Source organism: Pseudorca crassidens, chromosome 9 (genome assembly GCF_039906515.1).
Source record: "Pseudorca crassidens isolate mPseCra1 chromosome 9, mPseCra1.hap1, whole genome shotgun sequence".
Classification (NCBI taxonomy): domain Eukaryota; kingdom Metazoa; phylum Chordata; class Mammalia; order Artiodactyla; family Delphinidae; genus Pseudorca; species Pseudorca crassidens.
In genome coordinates, this window is record NC_090304.1 from 45,862,234 (window position 1) to 45,884,087 (window position 21,854).

General features: G+C 36.8%; 1 protein-coding gene and 1 long non-coding RNA gene across 4 annotated transcripts in view; one reads left to right on the forward strand and one right to left on the reverse strand.

Moving 5' to 3' along the window:
* SBF2 (SET binding factor 2) overlaps positions 1–21,854 on the forward strand; it is a 459,339-nt gene that overhangs the window by 394,523 nt on the left and 42,962 nt on the right. For 2 of the 3 annotated variants that reach the window (XM_067749929.1, XM_067749930.1), the window contains exons 23-29: positions 2,483–2,610; positions 4,000–4,175; positions 6,619–6,764; positions 8,759–8,957; positions 14,644–14,840; positions 17,054–17,194; positions 18,083–18,178. In XM_067749929.1, coding sequence (XP_067606030.1) covers positions 2,483–2,610; positions 4,000–4,175; positions 6,619–6,764; positions 8,759–8,957; positions 14,644–14,840; positions 17,054–17,194; positions 18,083–18,178 — 1,083 coding nt within the window. The remainder of the gene's footprint in view (positions 1–2,482; positions 2,611–3,999; positions 4,176–6,618; positions 6,765–8,758; positions 8,958–14,643; positions 14,841–17,053; positions 17,195–18,082; positions 18,179–21,854) is intronic. The other variant, XM_067749931.1, reaches the window with a different exon arrangement.
* Positions 13,175–21,854, reverse strand: part of LOC137230473 (uncharacterized) — a 70,195-nt gene continuing 61,515 nt past the window's right edge. The window contains exon 5 of the long non-coding RNA XR_010946150.1: positions 13,175–14,122. This is a non-coding gene — a long non-coding RNA (uncharacterized lncRNA). The remainder of the gene's footprint in view (positions 14,123–21,854) is intronic.

A 21,854-nucleotide genomic window follows, 5' to 3' on the forward strand; every position in this document is an offset into this window, starting at 1 on the left:
CTGAATTATCTTTTTCAAATCTCTATATAAACTATTCTGGTTGATAGGAAAAGCATATAAGGTTTTAGGTAAAATTATTGGACTCCAAATCAAGAAGCTCAGGTTTAGATCACTGTTGACCAATCTTGATATCTTAAGTGAGTCCCCTAACCTCTCTGAGTTTCAATTTCCCCTTTGATAAAATTAGGGAATTGGGCTTGCTTGGTGATAATGCAGTCGCTCTCAGCCTTGCCTGCGTACATGAATTATCTGGGAAGCTTTAGAAAAAAAGGTTTTTTTCTGGGCCTAACTCTCAAACAATTGAATTAGAATCTGTAATAGGATTCTAGGAGGGGGAACCCCCCCCAGGCATCTGTGTATTTTTGTTACATACTGAGGATTGAGAAACATTGGGATAAATGGTCACTAGAATTCTTTCCTCATCTGAAATTATTTATTCAATAGCATTTGATGAGTGTGTACTATGTGTTATGCACTTTGTTAGACAGTGGAATTCAGATTTATAAACTGTATTATCTTCAACATCTCACAGTTGTATAATCCCTTGCTTAGATAGAATCAAGATGGTTTATTGGTCATAAAGATTGCTTACCACATGAAAAGCAAAAAGCTTGTAAAATTCAATAAAGAAAATGAATCAGCAGGAATAGTTGTGCTCTTTTGAAAAAGAGTGAAAAGGAGAGCAAAATTTCTCAATCCTCTCCTGTCATGTTACTGTAAATAAATTACATTTGTATTTGTAAGCAAGTGTATTTTTAAAACTAAATATCTAGTACTTAAAGCATTTTTTTACTAAAACCTTTGTGAGCTCAGTGGCCATAAACATATATTTTGGGCATATAAATATATGAGATACTTGGTCATTTAAATTGCTCTAATTTATGTCTTTTAAAGAAATCAAAGCCATATTTAGTGTGAAAGCTTGTATTGGTCTCTTGTTTTTTCCTGACAATTTTTGGGTTAATTTCACATTTTAGGAAAATTATTTTCATCAGAGAAAAGTTTTGTATTTGCCTCTTTTATTTCTCTTTTTAAGTTAATTTAAATTTTAAAATTTCTCCTTTAATGCCACATAGAAATCTGATCATTTGACATGTGTTATATAAGTCATTTAATACATCTTAGAACTTAAATCCTGTGTATGTCTTGATTTTGTTTAGGCTCTAGGTACGAGTCTAATATAAGAGAATTTTCCAGGTTAGGAATTCAAAAGTTCAGGGACTGAGGAATTCTGATAATAATAAGTAGATTACTTAATATATGGGCTCTTAAGTCAGATAAACCTAGTTTAAATCTCACCCCCTTTGGCTTACTAGCTGAGGGGCCTTGCCCATTGCTCCTCCTTTCTGTTACTTGTACCACTGCCTGAAATGCCCACCCTTTCCCCCTCTGCAGATCCAAACCTACATTCTCTTCAACGCTCACCTTCTCTCTCACTTCTTCCAGGAATCAGTCTCTAGCCATCTAGCGTGCAGAAGTCTTCTCCCCTTCTGAAATATTTAAAGCCGTGTTCCCTCAAACCTAGGAGCTAATTGCATGTTGTTGTATTCTGTATTCTGCATGTGACTTTCCTCCCCCATGGGGAACTGTGAGCTCTCCAAGGGAAGCTTCATGTGTGCTGCTTCTTTTCTAGATGCTCATCTTCATACCCTCAGGTAGTTGATAAATAATTATTTGTATTTTCCCTTTCTTGCTTTAATATTTAAACTCCTGAAAATCTTGGGCCTAAGCCCAATCATATATCTTCTGAAGGCACATATACATAGTATAGCACCTTTATACAGAAACAAACTTTAATAATCTTTTCTGTTTTGCTTTATTATTACATTAAATATGATAAGTGTCTTTTCAATATTTGAAGATACTTCTTTTCTTCTGTATAAAACCTACCCTTCCTATAAGATACCTTAAACCAGATGATCTTGTGTGGCACATAATAGGCTGGGGAACTAGAATGAAGCCTGGCAGGCTGGGACAGTTCCTTCATTCTGGGAAAGGATTCTTTCTCAGGAATGAATTGCCATGCAACAAAACTAATGAATGCAATTCTAGAGTCGTGGCACTTTCTCTCACTGCATTCCTGGACATTGTCCTCTCCAGACACATTTCTCCGGCAGAGGCTGGTGAAATGAGCGCAGAGACTCTAAAAAAGACCTCTAGAAAAGGGCTTCCCTGGTGGCGCAGTGGTTAAGAATCCGCCTGCCAATGCAGGGGACACGGGTTCGAGCCCTGGTCCGGGAAGATCCCACATGCCACGGGGCAGCTAAGCCCGTGAGCCACAACTACTGAGCCCACACACCACAACTACTGAAGCCCGCGTGCCTAGAGCCTGTGCTCTGCAACAAGAGAAGCCACCACAATGAGAAGCCCGCATGCAGCAACAAAGACCCAATGCAGCCAAAAATAAATAAATAAATTTATTTTTAAAAAATAAATGAGCTGTAAAGTGCTGTTGCTTAGTCTGTACCCTGTCTTCCTATAGTTGGTGAGCAGACAGTTGTGCGAAGTTTTCCCATTGCCTCCATCACCAAGGAGAAGAAGATCGCAATGCAGAACCAGCTACAACAGAACATGCAAGAAGGACTGCAGATCACATCAGCATCTTTTCAGGTATTAAGAAAGGGAGCCATTTGTCTGCTGTTTAAAAGTTTTCTACAAATGATGTCATGGCCACTTTCTTTTGATCATATGGTCAGGAGTTAGAGGATGAGGAGAATTAGAGGGTCTGAGAGGGTAATCTTTGATTGAGTCAACTCTTGAATGGTATTGGATTTAATCCTCCATTTCCTGAGCCCTGCAGTCAACTCAGAGTAATAACAGATTATCTGTTGATATTCAGTGATCTTAGAAATTCAGACACACACAGTTGACTCTTATTCTGTGCCAAGTCATACCTTAGTTTGGGTTTGATAAAGTCTTTAGACAGAAAGCATCTCTTGGGATCTGTTTCAGAAGGAAATGCCCTGTGGCTCTTCTGTGGAAAAGGTAGAGCTCTGAGAATTATAGCTAGGTCTAAGGTTCTAAGTAACCCCTGATGAAGCAAAGGTTTTTTCAGGGAGCTCTGAACGTATCAGAACTTGTGAAATTATTGATGCAAACCAGACACTTGGAAGAGTGATCTTTTCTTAGTTTTCCTTTTTTTATAATTCTCGGTCTGCGACATTGTGCTCTTCTCACTCTTCCTGCTTTGTCTCTGACTTCTCAGATTTGCAGGGGTTCCAGTTCTTGCCTCGTTCCTTCCAGGCAAGAAGCCCTCCCTAGTACCTCCATATGCTAATTGTGTGAAATGTAAGTCTGCTGATCTCTAGGCCCAGACCTTCTCTGGTCACCTGAGAGTACTGACCTCCTAGAGATTTCTTCACTATTCCAACTGCCAAAGGACTCTAAACTAGAATGCTGCATGGGTCTACTGGGTAGGATTCTAGTCAAACTGAATTTTTTCTTCCTAGGTTTATAGTATCTCTGGGTAGGAAGAGACCTTCTTAGGCCAAATTCCCTATCTAGAACCAACAGTTAATAAATGAGAAGGACATGTTTCCTACTCCAGCCACTATAAGTTAATTTCCCTATCCCATCATAGAAAAGATAGTCTTGAATTCCCTGGCTGTCCAGTGGTTAGGACTCTGTGCTTTCACTGCCGAGGGCCTTGGGTTCATTCCCTGATCAGGAAACTAAGATCCCACAAGTTGTGTGGCTCAACCAAAAAAAAAAAAAAAAAAAGAAAAGAAATGAAAAGAAATTGAGAAAAGATAGTCTTAAAGAAACTCAACTTCAAGATACACGATTTTCCTTGCCAACTAACCATCTATAACAAGTAAACCTTTCTGAGCCTTTTTTATTTTTGAAATTTTTAAATTTTATTGCATGATATCCAAGGTCCCTTCAACTTCGAAACTCTTGCCATTTAGTATTATTATTTTTTTGTTATTTCAGTAATTTGGGGGAAGCTATCTGGAAATCCTTAATGTTTCTGATATGTTTAATTTCTTTTGTCCCTAGTTGATTAAAGTAGCATTTGATGAAGAAGTGAGTCCAGAAGTAGTAGAGATCTTTAAGAAACAGCTGATGAAGTTTCGTTATCCTCAGTCCATTTTTACCACCTTTGCTTTTGCTGCTGGACAAACTACCCCACAAATAATTTTACCCAAGCAGAAGGAAAAGAACACTTCCTTTCGGTAAGAAGACAGGTTTCTTCATTTCAGCCCTCCCATAGTTGACTGTCAGGCGAAGTGACCTATCTTTTGGGTCAATATGTGACTGTTCTTTTTGTTTGCTGTTTTGTCACACCCATTGAACCAAGCTCAGGAGTTATGGAACAGCAGCATCAATATATGTAACAATCATGTCCATTGCTCATGATGCATTTTTAGAATGTGAAATTCTGTTTTCCCTTTTTCCTGTACTGATCGCTTTCTAACTTCAGTTTTCATTAATATCCAGGCCTAGTAGACAGTTTTGCTCTGGTCTAGAGATGAGAATGTTTATTTTTTCTTTTTTGTAACTTTTTATTTAGATATAATTTCAAATTTATAGAGAAGTTACAACATAGTACAAAGGATTCCTGTATACCCTTTACCCAGATTCACCAGTTGTTTGTTTTATTCCATTTTCTTTATCATTTTCTCTCTCATATATATATTTTTTCTAAACCATTTGCGTTACATATATAATGCCCCTTTATCCTTAAATACATCAGTATACATTTCCTAAGAACAAAGACATTATCTTATATAACCACAGTACAGTAATCACAACCAGGAAATTTAATTGTCATAAAACTTTTACCTAACCCAGATTCCATATTCAAATTTTGCTTATGAGCCTTTACAGCTACTTTTTTTTTCTGTCTGGTACAGGATCCAATCCAGGATCAGGCATTGCATTTACTTGTCATATTTCTTTAGTAGGAATACTTATTTTCTGATGAAAATGTTGAGGAATTCATGTTGAAACTTTTAAATTTCAGTTATTACAAAATAACAATTGCTTTAAAATTCTCTTCAGTTAGTGATAAAATATAAGGCTTAACATTTCAGTCCATTCATCATCAAACACCTGGAATTTGGACATCTGCTAGTACAAATTACATATTAGGGAGTACTCTGCAGATTTTGGAGAAAAGGCCTTCTTTTTGCCTGAAAGTGGGATAGGTTGGGGATTATAGGTGATTTGAGTCATTTCTAAACTGCATAGCTAGCCACTTGTACCGTTGTTACCTGGTGAGCAAAAGAGACCACGCATAGCCAGATATGAGATGCTGAAGAAGTATGAGCAGCTTTCTAGGCAATTACAATGGTGAGCTAAGCATCTTATCTTAGCACTGTGGGGTCACAGGGGAGCCTGTGATATTCATTATCTCAGCCCTCTATGGAAGAAACAAAGTTTTGTATGGTGTTTTATGTTTAGAAACTGTCAGGGTGGGGTTGGTTATATATATCTATAAAATCAAGCTGATTCTGTCAAGCTACAACAGAGATATAGCAATTTTAAATTCTTAAATATCTTAGAATTGTCTTGCATATATAAAACAAAAGATATAGCTCTAGCTGGAAAAAATTCAAAAATCCCATTAAGTTTAAGTTACACCTGAAGTGATTCACAATAGGCTTAATTTAGGAAGTACCAGTATTCTGTGATTTCTAACAACTATGTAAAACATGCTCATAACCCTCAGATTTACACTTCAGATCACTAAAGACAAGGACTGGCAAAACTATTTGACAACAAAAGAATCCTTACCACCTTTCATCGAATGACAAGAAAACACAAAAAGAGTTCTGTTCTTTGCAATAAAGAAGAACATAATCAAAAACAATCTTACTTGAAACCTTCATCTCAATATGATTATTCAGGAAATAGGTTCTTTGTTTAATTCTTTGAATTGTAGATATCTATACCCAGAATTTCTATCAGCAAGAAAAAGTAAACCATTTAAATAAAGTACTTTTAGGTCCAAATGACTTAAATCCTAGTTTCTCTTTAATTAAAGCTGACTCTCAAAAGGATACTCAAATTTCTGGTTTCTTATTTTTTCTCCTCTCAAAGAGGGGAATGATTTTACTCTTTTCTGTATCTCAGAAGGCTTCTAGTGTCAGAAGGCAGGACACCACACATACACATTTAAAACACTTAAGAAATAAGTAAAGGTGTTGCCAGTTATAATTGTCAAGATCTTAAAGAAAAACTTATGAGTTAGTAGAGAGTTTGAATCAGCAGAGAAGGAGGCAGGCTGGCTTTCCATGGAGGAGGACTTCCGCAAGCATAGTCTATGGGAACTGGTGGGGGGAGTGGCATGGATAACCAGAGTAGGTTAAGGACATGCTTGACCAAAAAGCCAAACTGAGGAGTTTAGATGGGGAATGATAAGTAGTTTGTGTCCCACTCTAGGTTCTTGCACTTTTTGCCTAAAACAGTGTCCTGATGACAGCAGTGTTTTATGGGAAATTAGTCTGCTGACATATAAAAAGTGATCTAAAGAAAGAGAGGCTTAATGAAGGTCTGGACAATGGTAGTGGCTGTGGGAATAGAGAAGAAACAAGTTGAGCAACGTAGGTATCAAAAAATATAAGTGGCACCTTCATATTAAATTGACATTCTCTTTGGTTTTGTGACTTGTAGCACCTTCTCAAAAACAATTGTGAAAGGTGCCAAAAGGGCAGGGAAAATGACGATTGGGCGGCAGTATTTATTGAAGAGGAGGACAGGGACAATTGTGGAAGAGAGAGTGAACCGTCCTGGATGGAATGAAGAGGATGACATATCTGGTATGTGAGAACTTGTTTTTCCTTCATGAATGAACTTTGTATCTTTCTTCTTATATGAGTAAGAACAAGAGACTAAGACATAGTTGCACTTAAACCTGACTCTCAAAAACCTAGATCTGTCTAATAAGATGAGAGGCACTTACCAGCTTCTCAGAACTGGAAAAAAAAAATTTTTATTTTCCCAATATTCCATTGTTCAGATAAGATTTTGTTAAGTTATATTCCTCCTCTACCAAATCCATACAGCTGATTGGCCACTGTTATGTGGGTCTCATTAAAGGGAAAAAGAAAGAAACCCCACTACATAGAAAATTTAGGTATAAAGTAGTCCCCCATACGTTATTGTTATGGAATAAGAATAAGGAAATAAGGGCATTAAATATTCAAAGTTGAAGATTTGAGGTTTTGGTAAGAACATTGTGGGTGCTCTTAATCAAAATGGGGGCCTAAGATGAAGGCACTCTTAGATGATAAGAAAAAAGTGCCTGCTAAATATTTAAAAGAGCAGAATCTGGGAAGTGGAGATAACTCTCCGTCAGGAAAATAAAGGCAGAAAACTAGCAGCAAAAGGTTATTCCTTAACCTAGTGTCAAGTATGCTTATGGAATTAACACTAGAGAGAATCTGGTCTAATAGAGAGGATGCCATTGTACCCTTTTCTTTCTCAGGCTCTTAGACTCAATCAGTGATTATACAACTGCTACTTTTACTCCTACTAATAACAACAAGAACATTTTAAAGATAGAAACCTCACCTTTAGAGAGCTCACTAGCTAAAGGTCTCCATTTCAGTATGTGTATCTATGGGCTTGCCTCTGGGGGCAATGAAAAGACCATTTATTGGAACCCTGGCTTCTCACAGTCACATGGAAAGCCATACAAAAACTACTGCTACCCATCACTATTGACTTCTAATTCAAAGATTTTTATGACTTCACAGAACAAAAACTTATTCTATGATAGTTATTCCACCAAAAGACCAAATTATATAATGCTCTTTGCTCCTCTGAAGAGGCCAACACAAATAAAACTGATACCTAATGATATATTTGCATTGTGAAGTTCACAAACTAAAGCACAAAGTCTTATAGAGATAAGCTGGGTTTTTTTTTTTCCTTTTAATGGAAGAGAGCCATATCATTCCCTTTGACTTTAGAACTTTGAGTACATTTCCAAAAACTTTGAAAGCTTAATTTGACTTCTCTCACTTTAAAAATAAACAGGGAAGTAAGTAAAGATAGTCTTTAACATGGAAATTTTTTTTTTTTTTAGTTAGAACATGCAGTACCAATTAGGAATGTTGTTTTTTAAAAAATCCTCCCTAAAATACTTCATTATTGGGAATTCTTCCAACATCTAAAATCTTAAAGGATTCTGTAACCTGCGATTGCAAAATTGTGAGGGAGTTTCCCATATATACCACATCCTCTGACAAAATATAACTTCTACGAAATACAACTCCTTCATACCTAAGAAAGGTCATTTCCCACTAGTGAACTTCTGCTTAATCTAAAAATTTCTAATAAAAATTTATGCTTTTGAAGTTAACTGAAACCTGGAATGATGAGTTTGTGTAGTGATCATGTTAGAGATCAGTTTTACTGACAGGTTAGTCTCTCACAAAGTATGAATGTTTATTCTATAGAGTCCTAAACAGAAATCACTGCAGGTGGACATTAATAAGCAAGCCTGACTGAAACAGAAAAATATGGGTAATGAATTCAAAATTAGATTGTTTTTAGAAATTTTGAGTTAATTTCCCTGATACTTTGAGTTAGTTGAGCTCCTGATGTTTTATTTCCTGACTATTACAGTTTTAATTTATGTTTAAGCATAATGATTCCTCAGAGAAGTTACATGATTTAATTTTGGTATACATAGCACCTCTAGCCCTAATATAAACCTCTCTTGGTTAAGTATCCTCTTCAGAAGGAAGTTTTTAATCCTCTACTTTGAGCTATATCATTTCTTCAAAACCTGTTTCTTCCTTCACAGTTTCAGATGATAGTGAACTCCCCACAAGTACCACCCTGAAGGCTTCGGAGAAATCTACAATGGAACAGTTAGTGGAAAAAGCTTGTTTCAGAGACTATCAGCGTTTAGGTTTGGGAACCATAAGTAGCAGCTCTTCTCGCTCAAAACCAGAGTACTTTCGAATCACTGCCTCCAACAGGATGTACTCACTCTGCCGGAGGTAAGTCTGTTGGTGGTGTCCAAAAAGAGACCTTTCCTTCCTTCCATTTGCATCTTGAATGGGCTATTTGCATCCATAGCACAGAGAGAAAGAGAGATGCTAGAAAACAGGAGCAAGGTGTCCAGGGGTATGTGTGTTTAAGGGACACTTTTTATGCAGCATGTGCAAGCATCTCACTGACATTCTCAGAAGTAGTTATATCACTGAACAGTGCCTGTATTAGATCAGAAAGTGAATGGTAAAAGTTTTTGTCCGCTTTATGAATTTCCCATATTTGTCTTTCTCTTCCCATTTGCCTCTCTTCTAACATGTCTGAGATAACTTGAGTAAGAATAGAATTTGCCCAGGCAGAGAGGAGAGATGAAAATCTGCTATAGGTCAGGGGTCTGCAAACTTTTTCTTTAAAGGGCCAAATAGTACATACATATTTTCAGTTTTGCAGGGTATATGTTCTCTCATTGCAACTACTCAACTCTGCCACTGAAGCAGCCATAGACGGCACATAAATAAATGGGCAAGGCCAGTTTTGGCCCACAGGCTGTAATTTGCTAACCCAAGTGTAGGTAGGGTTTCCTTATGCTGTCTAATTGGAATTTTTTCAGGAGATATTACTTAAAGAATGTAAATGAACACATGTTCTTTTTTCTGTTCTTTTGTCTATTGCTGTTTTATATATCTGTTAAGCCCTATTCCATGCTTTATATCTTTTAAAACTACATTTCTACCATCCACAAGTTTAATCATTTTCATTTCCAGGTAAATTCTATTCTTTGCATTTATAAATTACTGGTTTGATTAAATACAATAATGCTGTGAAAGTACTTTGTAAGTTGTAAGCCTTGTACATATCTTAGAAAGTTGTCTTAATGTTACTATTAGTTTCAATCCTACTGTTCTCAAAGAACTATAGATATCTCATTTTAAATGACAATTTAAATGTACAAATACCAATGTGAAACTTGAGAAACAGATTGGGAGTATAGTGTGAGATTTGGGACAGATAAAATTTTTGCATTAAGTACTGAAAGGCTGTGATTTTGTTGAGTATGCAGTAATTTTCCTGATACTCTATCATTCTAACTATATTCTCTTTGTATATAAGTGTAAGCAAAGGTGTAAGGCGTGATGTCCTACTATTTGAGAAGCTTGCTATCAAAATCATACCTGACAGTGAGAAAACAGACATTATTTATCATTTCAATCTGTCAGAAACAAAATAAAATCTTAACAGACCACTTATTAGAACACTTATTATAAAGAACTTATGGTGATATTAAATAACATAAATCCCTCAAGCTATTAGAAGGAAGGAAATGGAATAATAAAAAATAATCCAAAAGAAGGCAAGAAAGGAGAGAAAAGGAAGTATGGAACAGATGGGACAAATAGAAAGCAAAGAGTAAGATGGTAAATTTAAATTCAAATATATCAGTAATTATGTTAGTTATAAATTGACAAATGCTCCAATTAAAAGAAAAAGATAATCAGAATTTTTTAAGCTTTATGCTGCTTTTAAGGGCTTTATCTAATGTACAAGATTACAAAAATGTTGAAAGTGAACAGAAAGAATACACCATGCAAAACTACCTTTAAAAAAACCTATTGTCACTATATAAATATTAAAGTAGATTTTTAAAGTAAAATTTTACTAGCAATAAAAAAGGATAGTTCATAATGACAAAAGTTTCATTTCATGCAGAATTTATTATAAACAAGTATAGTTTATTACAAGAATACAGAACTGGCTTGACAATTGAAAATTAATCGGCATAGTTCACCACATTAAAAGAATTACGAAGTGTTTTAAGTTCATTATATACAGAAAAGCATTTTATAAAGTGTAATATATATTTATGATTTTTTACAGAAGAACCCTAAGCAAATTGGAAATACAGGGGAAGCTCCTTAATCTCCTAAGTGTCTAAAAAAATCCTATAGCAAAAATTACTTAATGGTAAACTATTGAAAACTTGTACTCTGAGATCAGGAAAAGAATGCCCACTATCACCACTTCCAGTCAGTGTTGTACTAGAGGTCTTAGGAAGTACAAAAAGACTAGAAAAATAGATAATAAAAGTCAGAAAGATTGAAAAGAAAGAAATAAAACTGTATTATTCACAGATGATCTGATTATACACATAGAAAATCTGAAGGAATCAACAGATAAACTTGTTATATTAATAAGTGAATTTAATAAGGTCACTGGTACAAGGTCATTATACAAAAATTAGTCATATATGTACCAAAAACAAATAATTAAAATATGAAATTTTAAATGATGTTATTTTAGTACTACTGATACTACTTAAAGTCGCACTAAAAAACATTAAATACTTAGGAATAAATCTAATACAAGATGCGTAAGACCTCTACATGGAACAGTCAAAACAATATTAAGGATCATTAAAGATACAAATAAATAGATATTTAATGTTCTTGGACTAGAATATTCAATATTCTAAAACTGCGATTTCTCCAGACATTGATCTATAGATTCAATGCAGTCCCAATCAAAATCCCAGAAAAATGTTTACAGAAATTGAAAAGATGATTCTAAGAGTTACACTAAAATGCAAAAGGCTAGAGGTAGTCAGGATAGTCTTATAGAATAACACTGCAGGATATCAAGACTTCTTATAAAGCTACAGTAATTAAGGCAGTATGGGATGTACACAGGAATAGACAAACAGACCACTAGAGCAAAAGAGGGAATATAGAAATATCTCAACATATAAGAACACTGGGTTTAAGATAAAGATAGCACTTAAGAGCAGTGGATGAAAGATGTTTTTTTCAATATATGGTGCTGGATATCCATACAAGAAAAAAATTAATTTTGACCTCTACCTTACACTGCATAGACAAAAATCAATTCCCATTGATCTGTAGATCTACCCGTAAAAGGTTAAAATAATTAAAAGCTTCCAGAAGACAGGAGAATATCTTCATGACCTTGAAGTAGGGAAAGATTTAAGACAGGAAAAACACTATCCAGAAAGTAAAAAATTGATAAATTAAGAAGTCTTATATATCAGAAGACATCATTAAGAGAGTAAAAAGGCAATAACTAATGGCAGAGGATATCCTCTTTTGTGAGGATATCCTGGTGGGCAATAAATATCTGAAAAGATGCTTGTATGGCTGTTAGCATAACTGATGCCATCTTGGGCCCTTACGGTTTCTCCTGTCTTTCGCTGACCCTACCAAGCACTGTACTATGCAGTGAATCACTTCTCTGTCATCAAGAGCTTTGTAGTTAATAGATATTGTTTAATGATCATTAGGACCAGGTAGCCTCTATGCTCTGTTAGTCCCCAAACAATGATGAAAACCTTCCCTTAAGTATTCCCAGTACCCATGAGAGTAGTTACCTATTCATATCTCTTAACTTGAGAATGCACATCCTGTTTCCAAGCACCTACCCCCATACCCTAGGTTAACTATAAAATTGTCCCAGTGGCCCCTCAGTGGCTTGGAGTGCAGTTGAGAATGTTTCCTCATCATTATTCACCCGATCTAGATCCCACCCTATGAGTTAGTTACCCTGTAATAAACTGATCCATTAATTATATGGAGCTGCCTGTCTGATTTTTTAGTCTCAAGATGCCTTCTCAGTTTGGTGGGTACTTTTGGTTCCCTCCATCCTCCAACAATGCTCAACCTATTAGTCTTCAGATAAATACAAATTAAAGTCCCAGTGAGACTGCTTTATACCTGCAAAAATGGCTAAAATTTAAAAGACCAACAATACAAAATGCTAGTAAAAATGTTGAGCAAGTAGAACTCTTTATTGCTGGTGTGACTGTAAATTGGTTGAACAGCTTTAGAAAGCTGTCTGGCAGCATCTACTAAACTTCTAGACATGTATTGAACAGTGCACAATCTGTCATGTATCTTTTGGAAATTCTACTCCATCTAGGAATGCATATGTTCTCCCAAAAGACAACTGCAAGAATGTTCATGGCAACGTGTTTCTTACATAGTCAAAAACTAGAAACTACTCAAAATCAACAACAGAAGAATAGATAAATAGTATAGTCACATAGTGGGCTACTATATAGCAATGAAAATGAACAGACTACAGTTATATGCAAAGGCTTGGGTGGGTCTCATAAACATACTGTTGATCAAAAGAAGCCAGACACAAAAAAATAAATTCTATTCGTTCCTTTTTTATTCAAAAAAACAGGCAAAACTCATCCATGTTGTTAGCAGTCAAGGATAGTGATAATCTTTGAGGAGGAAGAGGGAGAAATAGTGATTGGGAGGTGACACAGGGGATGCTGGTTATGGTCCATTTCTTGACCTAGGTGCTAGTGATATGGATTTCTAAAAAGAAATAGAGGGCCCTAAATAATGGAACTGCTTTTCAAGTCTTCTTGAATGATTATGTCTATAGCTAGGTCTCTTTATCAGTTTGTGGTATTAGAAGAATACAGCCTGTAACTTCCTGAAGCATGGAAGTACTAGGTTTTCAGAATACTTCCAAGGTATCTCTGGTTAAGTATTAATGTCACTGATTTGTGCACGGAAAATGGCTAACATGTTAAATTTCATGTTAGGTTTATTTTACCACAATAAAAAAAGTCACAAAAAAAGACATGGATTAGAGGTTAGGAGGTTATTAATATGAAATCTCTTTGGTCTAATATTTCTAAATAAACTAAAGGAAAGAAATGCTCTGAAAGCTGCCTGTCTTTAGTACTTAGTAATCTTTAAAAACAAGGTCTCTTGCCTGTTTTTCATTTTCCCAGCATCATATCCTGTAACTTTACGAGCTAATCTTTTTTTTTTAATTATCAACATGTAGTGTTAATAAAATATTTAAATGCACTTGACATTTGAACGAATTGTTTTCATACCAAAGATCATTTGGTTTTGATTTTTAATCCTTTCACCATCTCTGGCAGTCTAAATATTAGTGTACTCTATTCTCTGTTGTCATTTCAGCAATCCAATGAGTTGACAGTTTGATTTGTCATTCTCATAAAGTTGACACTAATACATTAACCTTGGGACTTCCCTGGTGGCGCAGTGGTTAAGAATCCGCCTGCCAGTGCAGGAGACATGGGTTCGATCCCTGGTCCAGGAAGATCCCACATGCCGCATATCATCTAAGCCCGTGAGCCACCACTACTGAAGCCTGTGTGTCTAGAGTCCATGCTCTGCAACAAGAGAAGCCACTGCAATGAGAAGCCTGCACACAGCAACGAAGACCCAACATAGCCATAAATAAATTAATTAATTTTTAAAAATACATTAATCTTGCAATCTTTATTTCAAGTCATGTATAAGGCAAGGGAAATCACGTTTAACAGAAGCCTTTTTAATAATTCTTTGTAACGTTTTCATTTTCTAAGCTTGTTCCTTAGCAAAAGGCTGCAGTATCACTGAAGGAGGCTTATTAAAAATAATAATAATAATACAGATTAGTGGATGAGTTAGCTGTCTTCACCATCTAGGCCTTTTCTTCTCAAACGCTAAAGAACTGAGTTAAAACTTAGTTTCATGTTTGAAATATATGTCTTACCACTCCACCAATATGTTTGAGTCTTAGAAAATTACTATGATATTATGATATTCATGTTCTTATATTCTCTTTCTCTCCATTTCTTTTTTCTTCTCCTCTCCCCACCCCTCCTCGCCCATCCAAATTATTCTCTTTCTCCCTTCCATGTCCCTAAAGCTATCCTGGCCTCTTAGTTGTACCTCAAGCTGTACAGGACAGTAGTTTACCAAGAGTAGCCCGCTGCTATCGACACAATCGCCTGCCTGTTGTATGTTGGAAGAACTCAAGAAGCAGTACCCTGCTTCTGCGATCTGGAGGATTCCATGGGAAGGGAGTAGTTGGCCTTTTTAAATCTCAGAACTCCCCTCAGGCAGGTAAGCGGCTCTCTTACAGCAGTATTCTGATCCTTCCACTTCAGAGTATTCCAAAAAATGAAGGAAGTAAAATCTGGGAATGCCAGTTGTACCCTTTCATCGAGCCTCTCACACATAGCCTTTTCCACGGTGCTATATACATGTACAGCTTAAGAACTAGACTTGACAATGTGGGGCTCCACCTTGAATTTGCCATCTTGCTTAATATGTCTGTTTATATTTGGATTTTAATAGAAATTAACATAATGAAGTCTTTGGTTCTAGGCTGTTTTCACTTCACAAACCAGAGTATCCACAGATGGAAACAGGTTACATATACTAATCATTTTCTTTTCTTTTGGGAAGCATTCAAATATATTTAACCGCTTCAGAAGCAAATAGGGATTCTGTCCCACGTGGTATAAGATATCCTATCTCATTCCTACAACACACACACACACACACACACACACACACACACACACACACACACACACACACACACACACACACACGCAAACTAATGACCAAAATGCTGCTTTAGGAGCTCTCAAGCAGAGAGGTTTTCAGGAAGCCAGAGGCTGGCCAACTTAAAAACGATACACTAAGTGCACTGCCCCTTTTTCTGAGGATATTTTTGAGCACGATGTCTGAGGTCTGAGGTCAGTCGGGAGCTATATTTTGCTAAGCTTTTTCATAACTTCTAGCTTAAAGTAGATGCTCAATAAAATTAAACAAGGACCGCTAAGATATCAGATCCAGTTTAGGGATGGCTGCTGCATTCTTTCCTCTTTGGAAATGAACTCACTCAAGTTCAGTGGTTCAGTAGGTAGAACCATGTGCTTTTTGATATCTCTTCTTTATTCTCATCTGTTCCTTCCTGAAAGTTAAAAGTTGGCCAGTACATCTTTGATCATTCAGTTGACTGAGGGCATGACACACACCACGCTATATTATTATTGTTGTTGTTGTTATTGTTATTATTTCACCTGGCATTTTTGTGTAATTGAAGGCAGTTGGCTTTTAACTTTTTCTGCCCAGAGGAATCCTCCCAAGCCACATAATGGGTATAATAGAACACAGCATATGTAGGTTATATAAAGAGAGAGAATCATTTCAGCATTAATGCATTAATGAGCATATCACTAAGCATTAATGAGCATATCACTGAACTTTTAGTTAGAAAAATTGAAATTGTTTTATTCCACTGGTTTCTTATTTTTCAATATAAATTTACTATATTTCACATTTTTGAGCTCACACATTTGCTCACATTTTAATATCTTTGAAATTGGAATGCAACTTACAATTCATGTGACAGAAATAATTGTGTCATGGTTTAAATGGCAGAGTTTTTTAGTCTTAGTACATAAAATTGTGGTGCATCTTATAATTGATGACATTTTAGAGTTTATAAAATATGATGGCACCTTAAAGTTGATAAAATACAAAAATATAGTAATGCTAACTATTTATTTCCTATTCACCTTGTAAGAAAATTTGTTACTATCTATTGTCCTTCCAGTGAATCCCTCCCGATGCCACTTTAAAGTGCCTGGGCCAATTTCAGTGATTCTGTTTTACTCCACACAAGCCAGGCTCAGACTCCCTCCAACCCAGACTTGCTCTGACAGTTGTTTCCATCTGTGCATACTTTTTGATCCTCTTTCAAAAGGACCAGGGAATTGAGCAGCAGCTGCTCTTGTCTTCTCATCTTCCTCCTCTCTTTCCACAACAACCCTCTACAAGTTCATATCCCCTAGGCCTATGTGACAGAATTGGAATAAAATTACTGGTACTGGGATATTCTCACCTCTGCCCATTCTGGGATGCTGAGGGAAACTGCTCCATCCTTTGCTCCCAAACAGTGGCATGGACAGAGTGGTTGGGGGAGATCATCAAGGACATGCTGTCTTTTATGAATCTTTATTTTGAGTTGATTGGTTGATGACAAACTGCACCTGTGCTTGGAAGGACCGACTGTATGTTGGTTTTCCAGACCTGGGCTCTTTCTGGGAGGATGATGGGGCAATCAAGAAGTAGGTGTGGTGAAACCAATATCATAGGAGGATTAGCCATTTAATAGTTTGGAGCTTTAAGTGGGGCTGGTTTCTATATTTGGGTACGGTAACTTGAAGACCATATATAGAAAGAATAAGCGTATGTATATAGAGAGAGCCTGTTTTATTAACATAGATACAGTTTGTTTTATGTAATATCTTTTCCTTTTATAGCTCCTACCTCCTCTTTAGAATCTTCCAGTAGCATAGAACAAGAAAAGTACTTGCAAGCCTTACTGAGTGCAGTTTCTGTCCATCAGAAACTCAGTGGCAATAACACCCTTACTGTCAGGCCAGCACTTGCTCTGTCTCCAGGTAAGTTCTAATAATATTTTTCTTCTTGACAACTGTGAAAGGTCATATTCATTCCTAGGGTTAGTCTCTTTAGTTATTTGCATTGTTCCTTCAACATGACCCCTTAATGTTTTACCTTGTGGGGCTATAACTTTATTTTATTTAGACATCAGGGTACCACTATTAACTTGTAGTAAATAGTAACCAACTTTAGAGATTTAATTATTTCCTTTTTAAAAGAGTAATAGGAGAGGTGGTGGAAAACATAAAGTCATGTGGGATTTTTTTTTTTCCTGGAATCTGTTTTACATAGACTTTAAAATATTACAGAGTTGAATGTGTAAGTTGAACATGTTTATTAAATGTATATTTATTAAAATCATCATGTATAACTTTGAAATTCCTGACATTTCTGCAGCCTTTTATGATTTGCAGTACAGTTTGTTTTCACTAGATTTGGATGAAGCCATTAAGACTTGTACTAATATTCTGTTTCAGTTATCATGTGATGGAACCCCAAAGGGTTCATGTAGAGGTAACCCTAATGTGTTAGACACAGGAGCATGCGACTTGAGAAGTTGGTCTCCTTGGCTTAATCAGCTATTTGAATAGCTCAACATAAGCAGAAAGTGGCTTTTCTTGTAAAGTAACACCATGCATGCCTTGTTTCATTTATCATTAAATTCTCTGATTGCACTTGCCAAACCTAACTCTCTATAATCTTGCAGATGTGTGTATCTCTGAGGAAATAGTAACAGTGCCTTGTTATCTCTATTAAAGCTTTGGGTACTTAAAAAGTACAATGTTTGGCAGCAATTAGACATGCTACACATGAAGATAACTTTTTGTCATTTGAGTAATGTTAACCCGAACGACATGGTTTTTGTTCTTCTTTTTGGCTGACTTTAGGGACTGAAAGGAGGACTTCAAGAATGTCCACTGTGCTTAAGCAGGTAGTGCCAGGACATTTGGATGTAAACCCATCCAATAGCTTTGCTCGAGGAGGTTAGTAAGATTGATTTTATAACTGAGCACTGATACAACCTTAAAAGCAGAAAACTTTTTTCTAGATAGTGATACTTCAAATCAACTAATTATGGTTAAATTTGTTTTTAATTACCCTTTTCTAAACGAATGATCAAATTTATTACTAGCATGGTGACAGATGAGTTTAGCCTCGTGGGACAAGAGGTATAATAATTGCTGAAATCTTAACATACTGATGAGTTTGGAAGCACTGGGAGAGGAGGGGAACATATCTAAATGGTGACTCAGCTCTGGCAGCATTCCATGATGCTTCAAGTTTGCAGTGCAGAAAGGCTGAGCACAGAAGCATAGACAGTTAGGGAGACATGATTCCAGACTCAAAGGCTGTGCCTCCAGTGCCTGTTATCTTTACTCCTGTTCTCTGAAGTGCTAGTTTGAGGAGTAAGAGACAGTGGTTCAGAATCAACATAAAGACTCTATTTTACAAAATTCACTTTTTTTCCTTTTGAAAACCAAGATTGCTGTGCACATCTCCTGGCAGCCATACTGATTCTTTAGATACTTTTTTCCCTACCTCATCAGAACTTTCTATGATGGCAGAATTTCCTAAGAGCTTTCACCCTTCTTCAAGTATCTTCCTAATCAGGCCTTAAGGTCATTGTATTAGTTTGCTAGGGCTACTGTAACAAAGTGCCACAAACTGTGTGGCTTAAACAACCATTTGTCTCACAGTTCCGGAGGCTAGAAGTCCAAAACGAAGGTGTTGTCAGGGTTGGCTCCCTTGGGGGGCCGTGAGGAATAATCTGTTCCACGCCTTTCCCCTAGCTTCTGGTGGTTTGCTGGCAATTTTTGGCATTCCTTAGCTTGTAGAAGCATCAGCCATATCGCTGCCTTCATCTTTACATGACATTTTCCCTGTGCATCTGTCTCCACATTTCCCCTTTCATAAGGACACCAATCATGCTGAATTAGGGGTCCACCCCACTCCAGTGTGACCTCATCTAATTACATCTGCAGTGACCCTATCTCCAAATAAGGTCACATTTTCTGAGGTACTGGGGGTTAGGACTACATCATAAGAAATTTGACAGGGGGTAGGGACACAGTTAAACCCATAACAGTCATATGTAACTTTTTCCAGAACTTTTAAAATACTATTGTTTTAAAGTTGAAGACACAAACTTCATTCTTTTCATCATTTCTTTCTTGGTGAATCTGAACTAAAAGATAGTACAGTGACTTTCTCCTAAGGTTTCTGGTATTTTTGTTGCCAAGAACTCCTGTCAGAATTTGGTTCGACGTTGCAGTTCTTATTGCTTTATTTGCCATCTGAAAGCTTATATTAGCAGGCACGTCAGAAACTTTTCCCTTTAACTTTTAGTAGGGTGCAACTTCTGGCATATGTCTGGTTAGCTGAAGTCTTCCCATCCCCACCCTGCTCTTGAGTTTTGCCTTTGTAAACTTCATCAACAACATGTTATCTCTTCCTCCATTGGGCCAGGTGACCCATAATATAAATTTTAGGTACAAAACTGTCTCTCCTTCTGTGTTGGTACCTAAGGCACAAGGATATTCACCAATCTGTTTCAACTACATTATCTTTGCTTTTTTTATATTGGCCTCAGACTCATGGCTTTTTTATACAAGGGATTCCCCACTAGTGGTTACATTCTAGTCATGAGTCCATTCTTTGCTATTCTCAAAGGTACCTGGAAGGCTGTATTTATATTTTAGGATTAAAATCTCCTATTTAATCTGTTTATGACCCTTTCTATGCATAATGAGGCCATAATTATTATTTCTGACCCCCTTCCCAAATATTTTCTTCTGAAAATTCCTGTAAACTTAGTGTGTTTCCTTATGACAATTTTTTGCTCCTAACCAGGTCCCTTCATTCTGGTATCTTAAGCTAGGATCCAGAAACGCAAATCTTATTATTTTCCTCCATCTCTTAATTCTTCATTCCCAAAGCCTCCAAATCTCCCAAGGTCCCAGTGATTAACTGGAAGATGAGATACGGCTGTTTCCTGGCACCTTCAACTTCTTCTGTGATCCCTGGCGCTGCTTTCCTTTGTCTCCTCTGATAGCATCATCCCTCTCACATAGAGAAGCAGGAATGGACTGGGGCAAGCAAGTTTGGGAATTCTCAGAAGATTCCCTATTAACATGAACATGGCAGGTAGACGCACACTCAGATTGGCCAGGGCAAGACTATATGTAGACACCTGCATGCCCTGACATTAGTTCATTTCCTTGTTCCCACCCTCGAGTACAGAGTCTCTTCATTCTTCCAGAGAGCTGGGTACCACTTCTCCAGCAGTTCCTCATTTACCCTGTGTGGGAAGAGCCTCCTGTCTCGAAATCTCCCTCCTAACCTTCTCCTTTTTCCTCGTCTGTATTTTCACTGTTTTTCCATTCCTTTCATTGTCATAGAATCTTAATTACAGGTTTCCTTCTTATGTTATTTACACTGTGTGCCTTTCCCACTCTGATGAGCCAGGGTTTAGACTGACCTTCACCTTCTCCTTCACCCTTTTTCAGTGAGGGTGGTCACTTAGCGTTCAGCATGCACGTTGAAGAGTTCCTAAGCCAGGGGAAGCAACCTTTTTGACGCAAAAACCAGTTAAGAAAAAATGAAGATGTGAATTGCTTTTCATTTAAAATTACGATAGCTTTTATGCCCCATGGGGAAAATGCAAGTATTTGCAACTTGGATAAATTATCTTGTTGTATAGAAAAATGCCATGAGAAAATCAGCCTCTTAAATATAAAAATGAAATACCTGGGTATATTTGAGAAGTAGCCACATGGAGGCAGCTTTTAAATTTTTCATCCTTTACGTTTTCATAGCCCTTTAAGTTCCTCTACAGTGTTATTTTATCCTTGAAATAACCTCCAGGACAGGTACTTTAGGAGGCTTTGAGAGATGATGTAACTTAGCCAAGATCACTTAGCAGCCAAGAGCATAATTGGGACTAGGATTAGGTCAGTCCATTTCAGTGCAGCCTTCACTGAATATAGCTTATACCTCATGCACTGTGCTAGGCATAAGGTCACATCCATAAATTCAATATACCCTGTCGTCACGTCCAACCCAAGCATCTCTTTTCCTTCTCTCCTTTGTTCTGAACAGAGTAGAGAGAACAATACCATTGCTTAGGAAATGCTCATGCTCTGAACAACACTGCACTCCCATGGGTGGGATGAACTGTATCACTTCTTCCCTGAAACAGTCCCCTTAGCCAGACCCTGCTGGACAGATCCAGGGTCACATGGTTGCTTAGGTGACAAGACATAAAGAGTTTGGTTCAGTTACATTCAGATTCAAGCTGCAGTCCTACCACTTAGTGTATGATATTAAGCAATTCAGGAAACTTCGTAATTTTCAGTGTCCTCATCTGTAAAATGGAGATAATAAAAAGTATTCTAGCTTTAGAATAGTTATGGGGAATGAATGAAATAATATATGTAAAGCACTTAACTTAGTAAGTGGCTCGTTATTAATAGGAGCTCAATAAATGTTAGTTCCATTATTATTGTTGAGGTTGTTGTCATTATTGTTGCATAATACTCCACTGAAATGGGAGGAAAGTCTACATTTGTATGTAAATTACCTTAAGCCAGGTTGCTTCTCACTGGCCAAAGGCAAGCAGATAAAGGAGAATGTGTCTTAGGCCTAGACCAGTAACTTTCA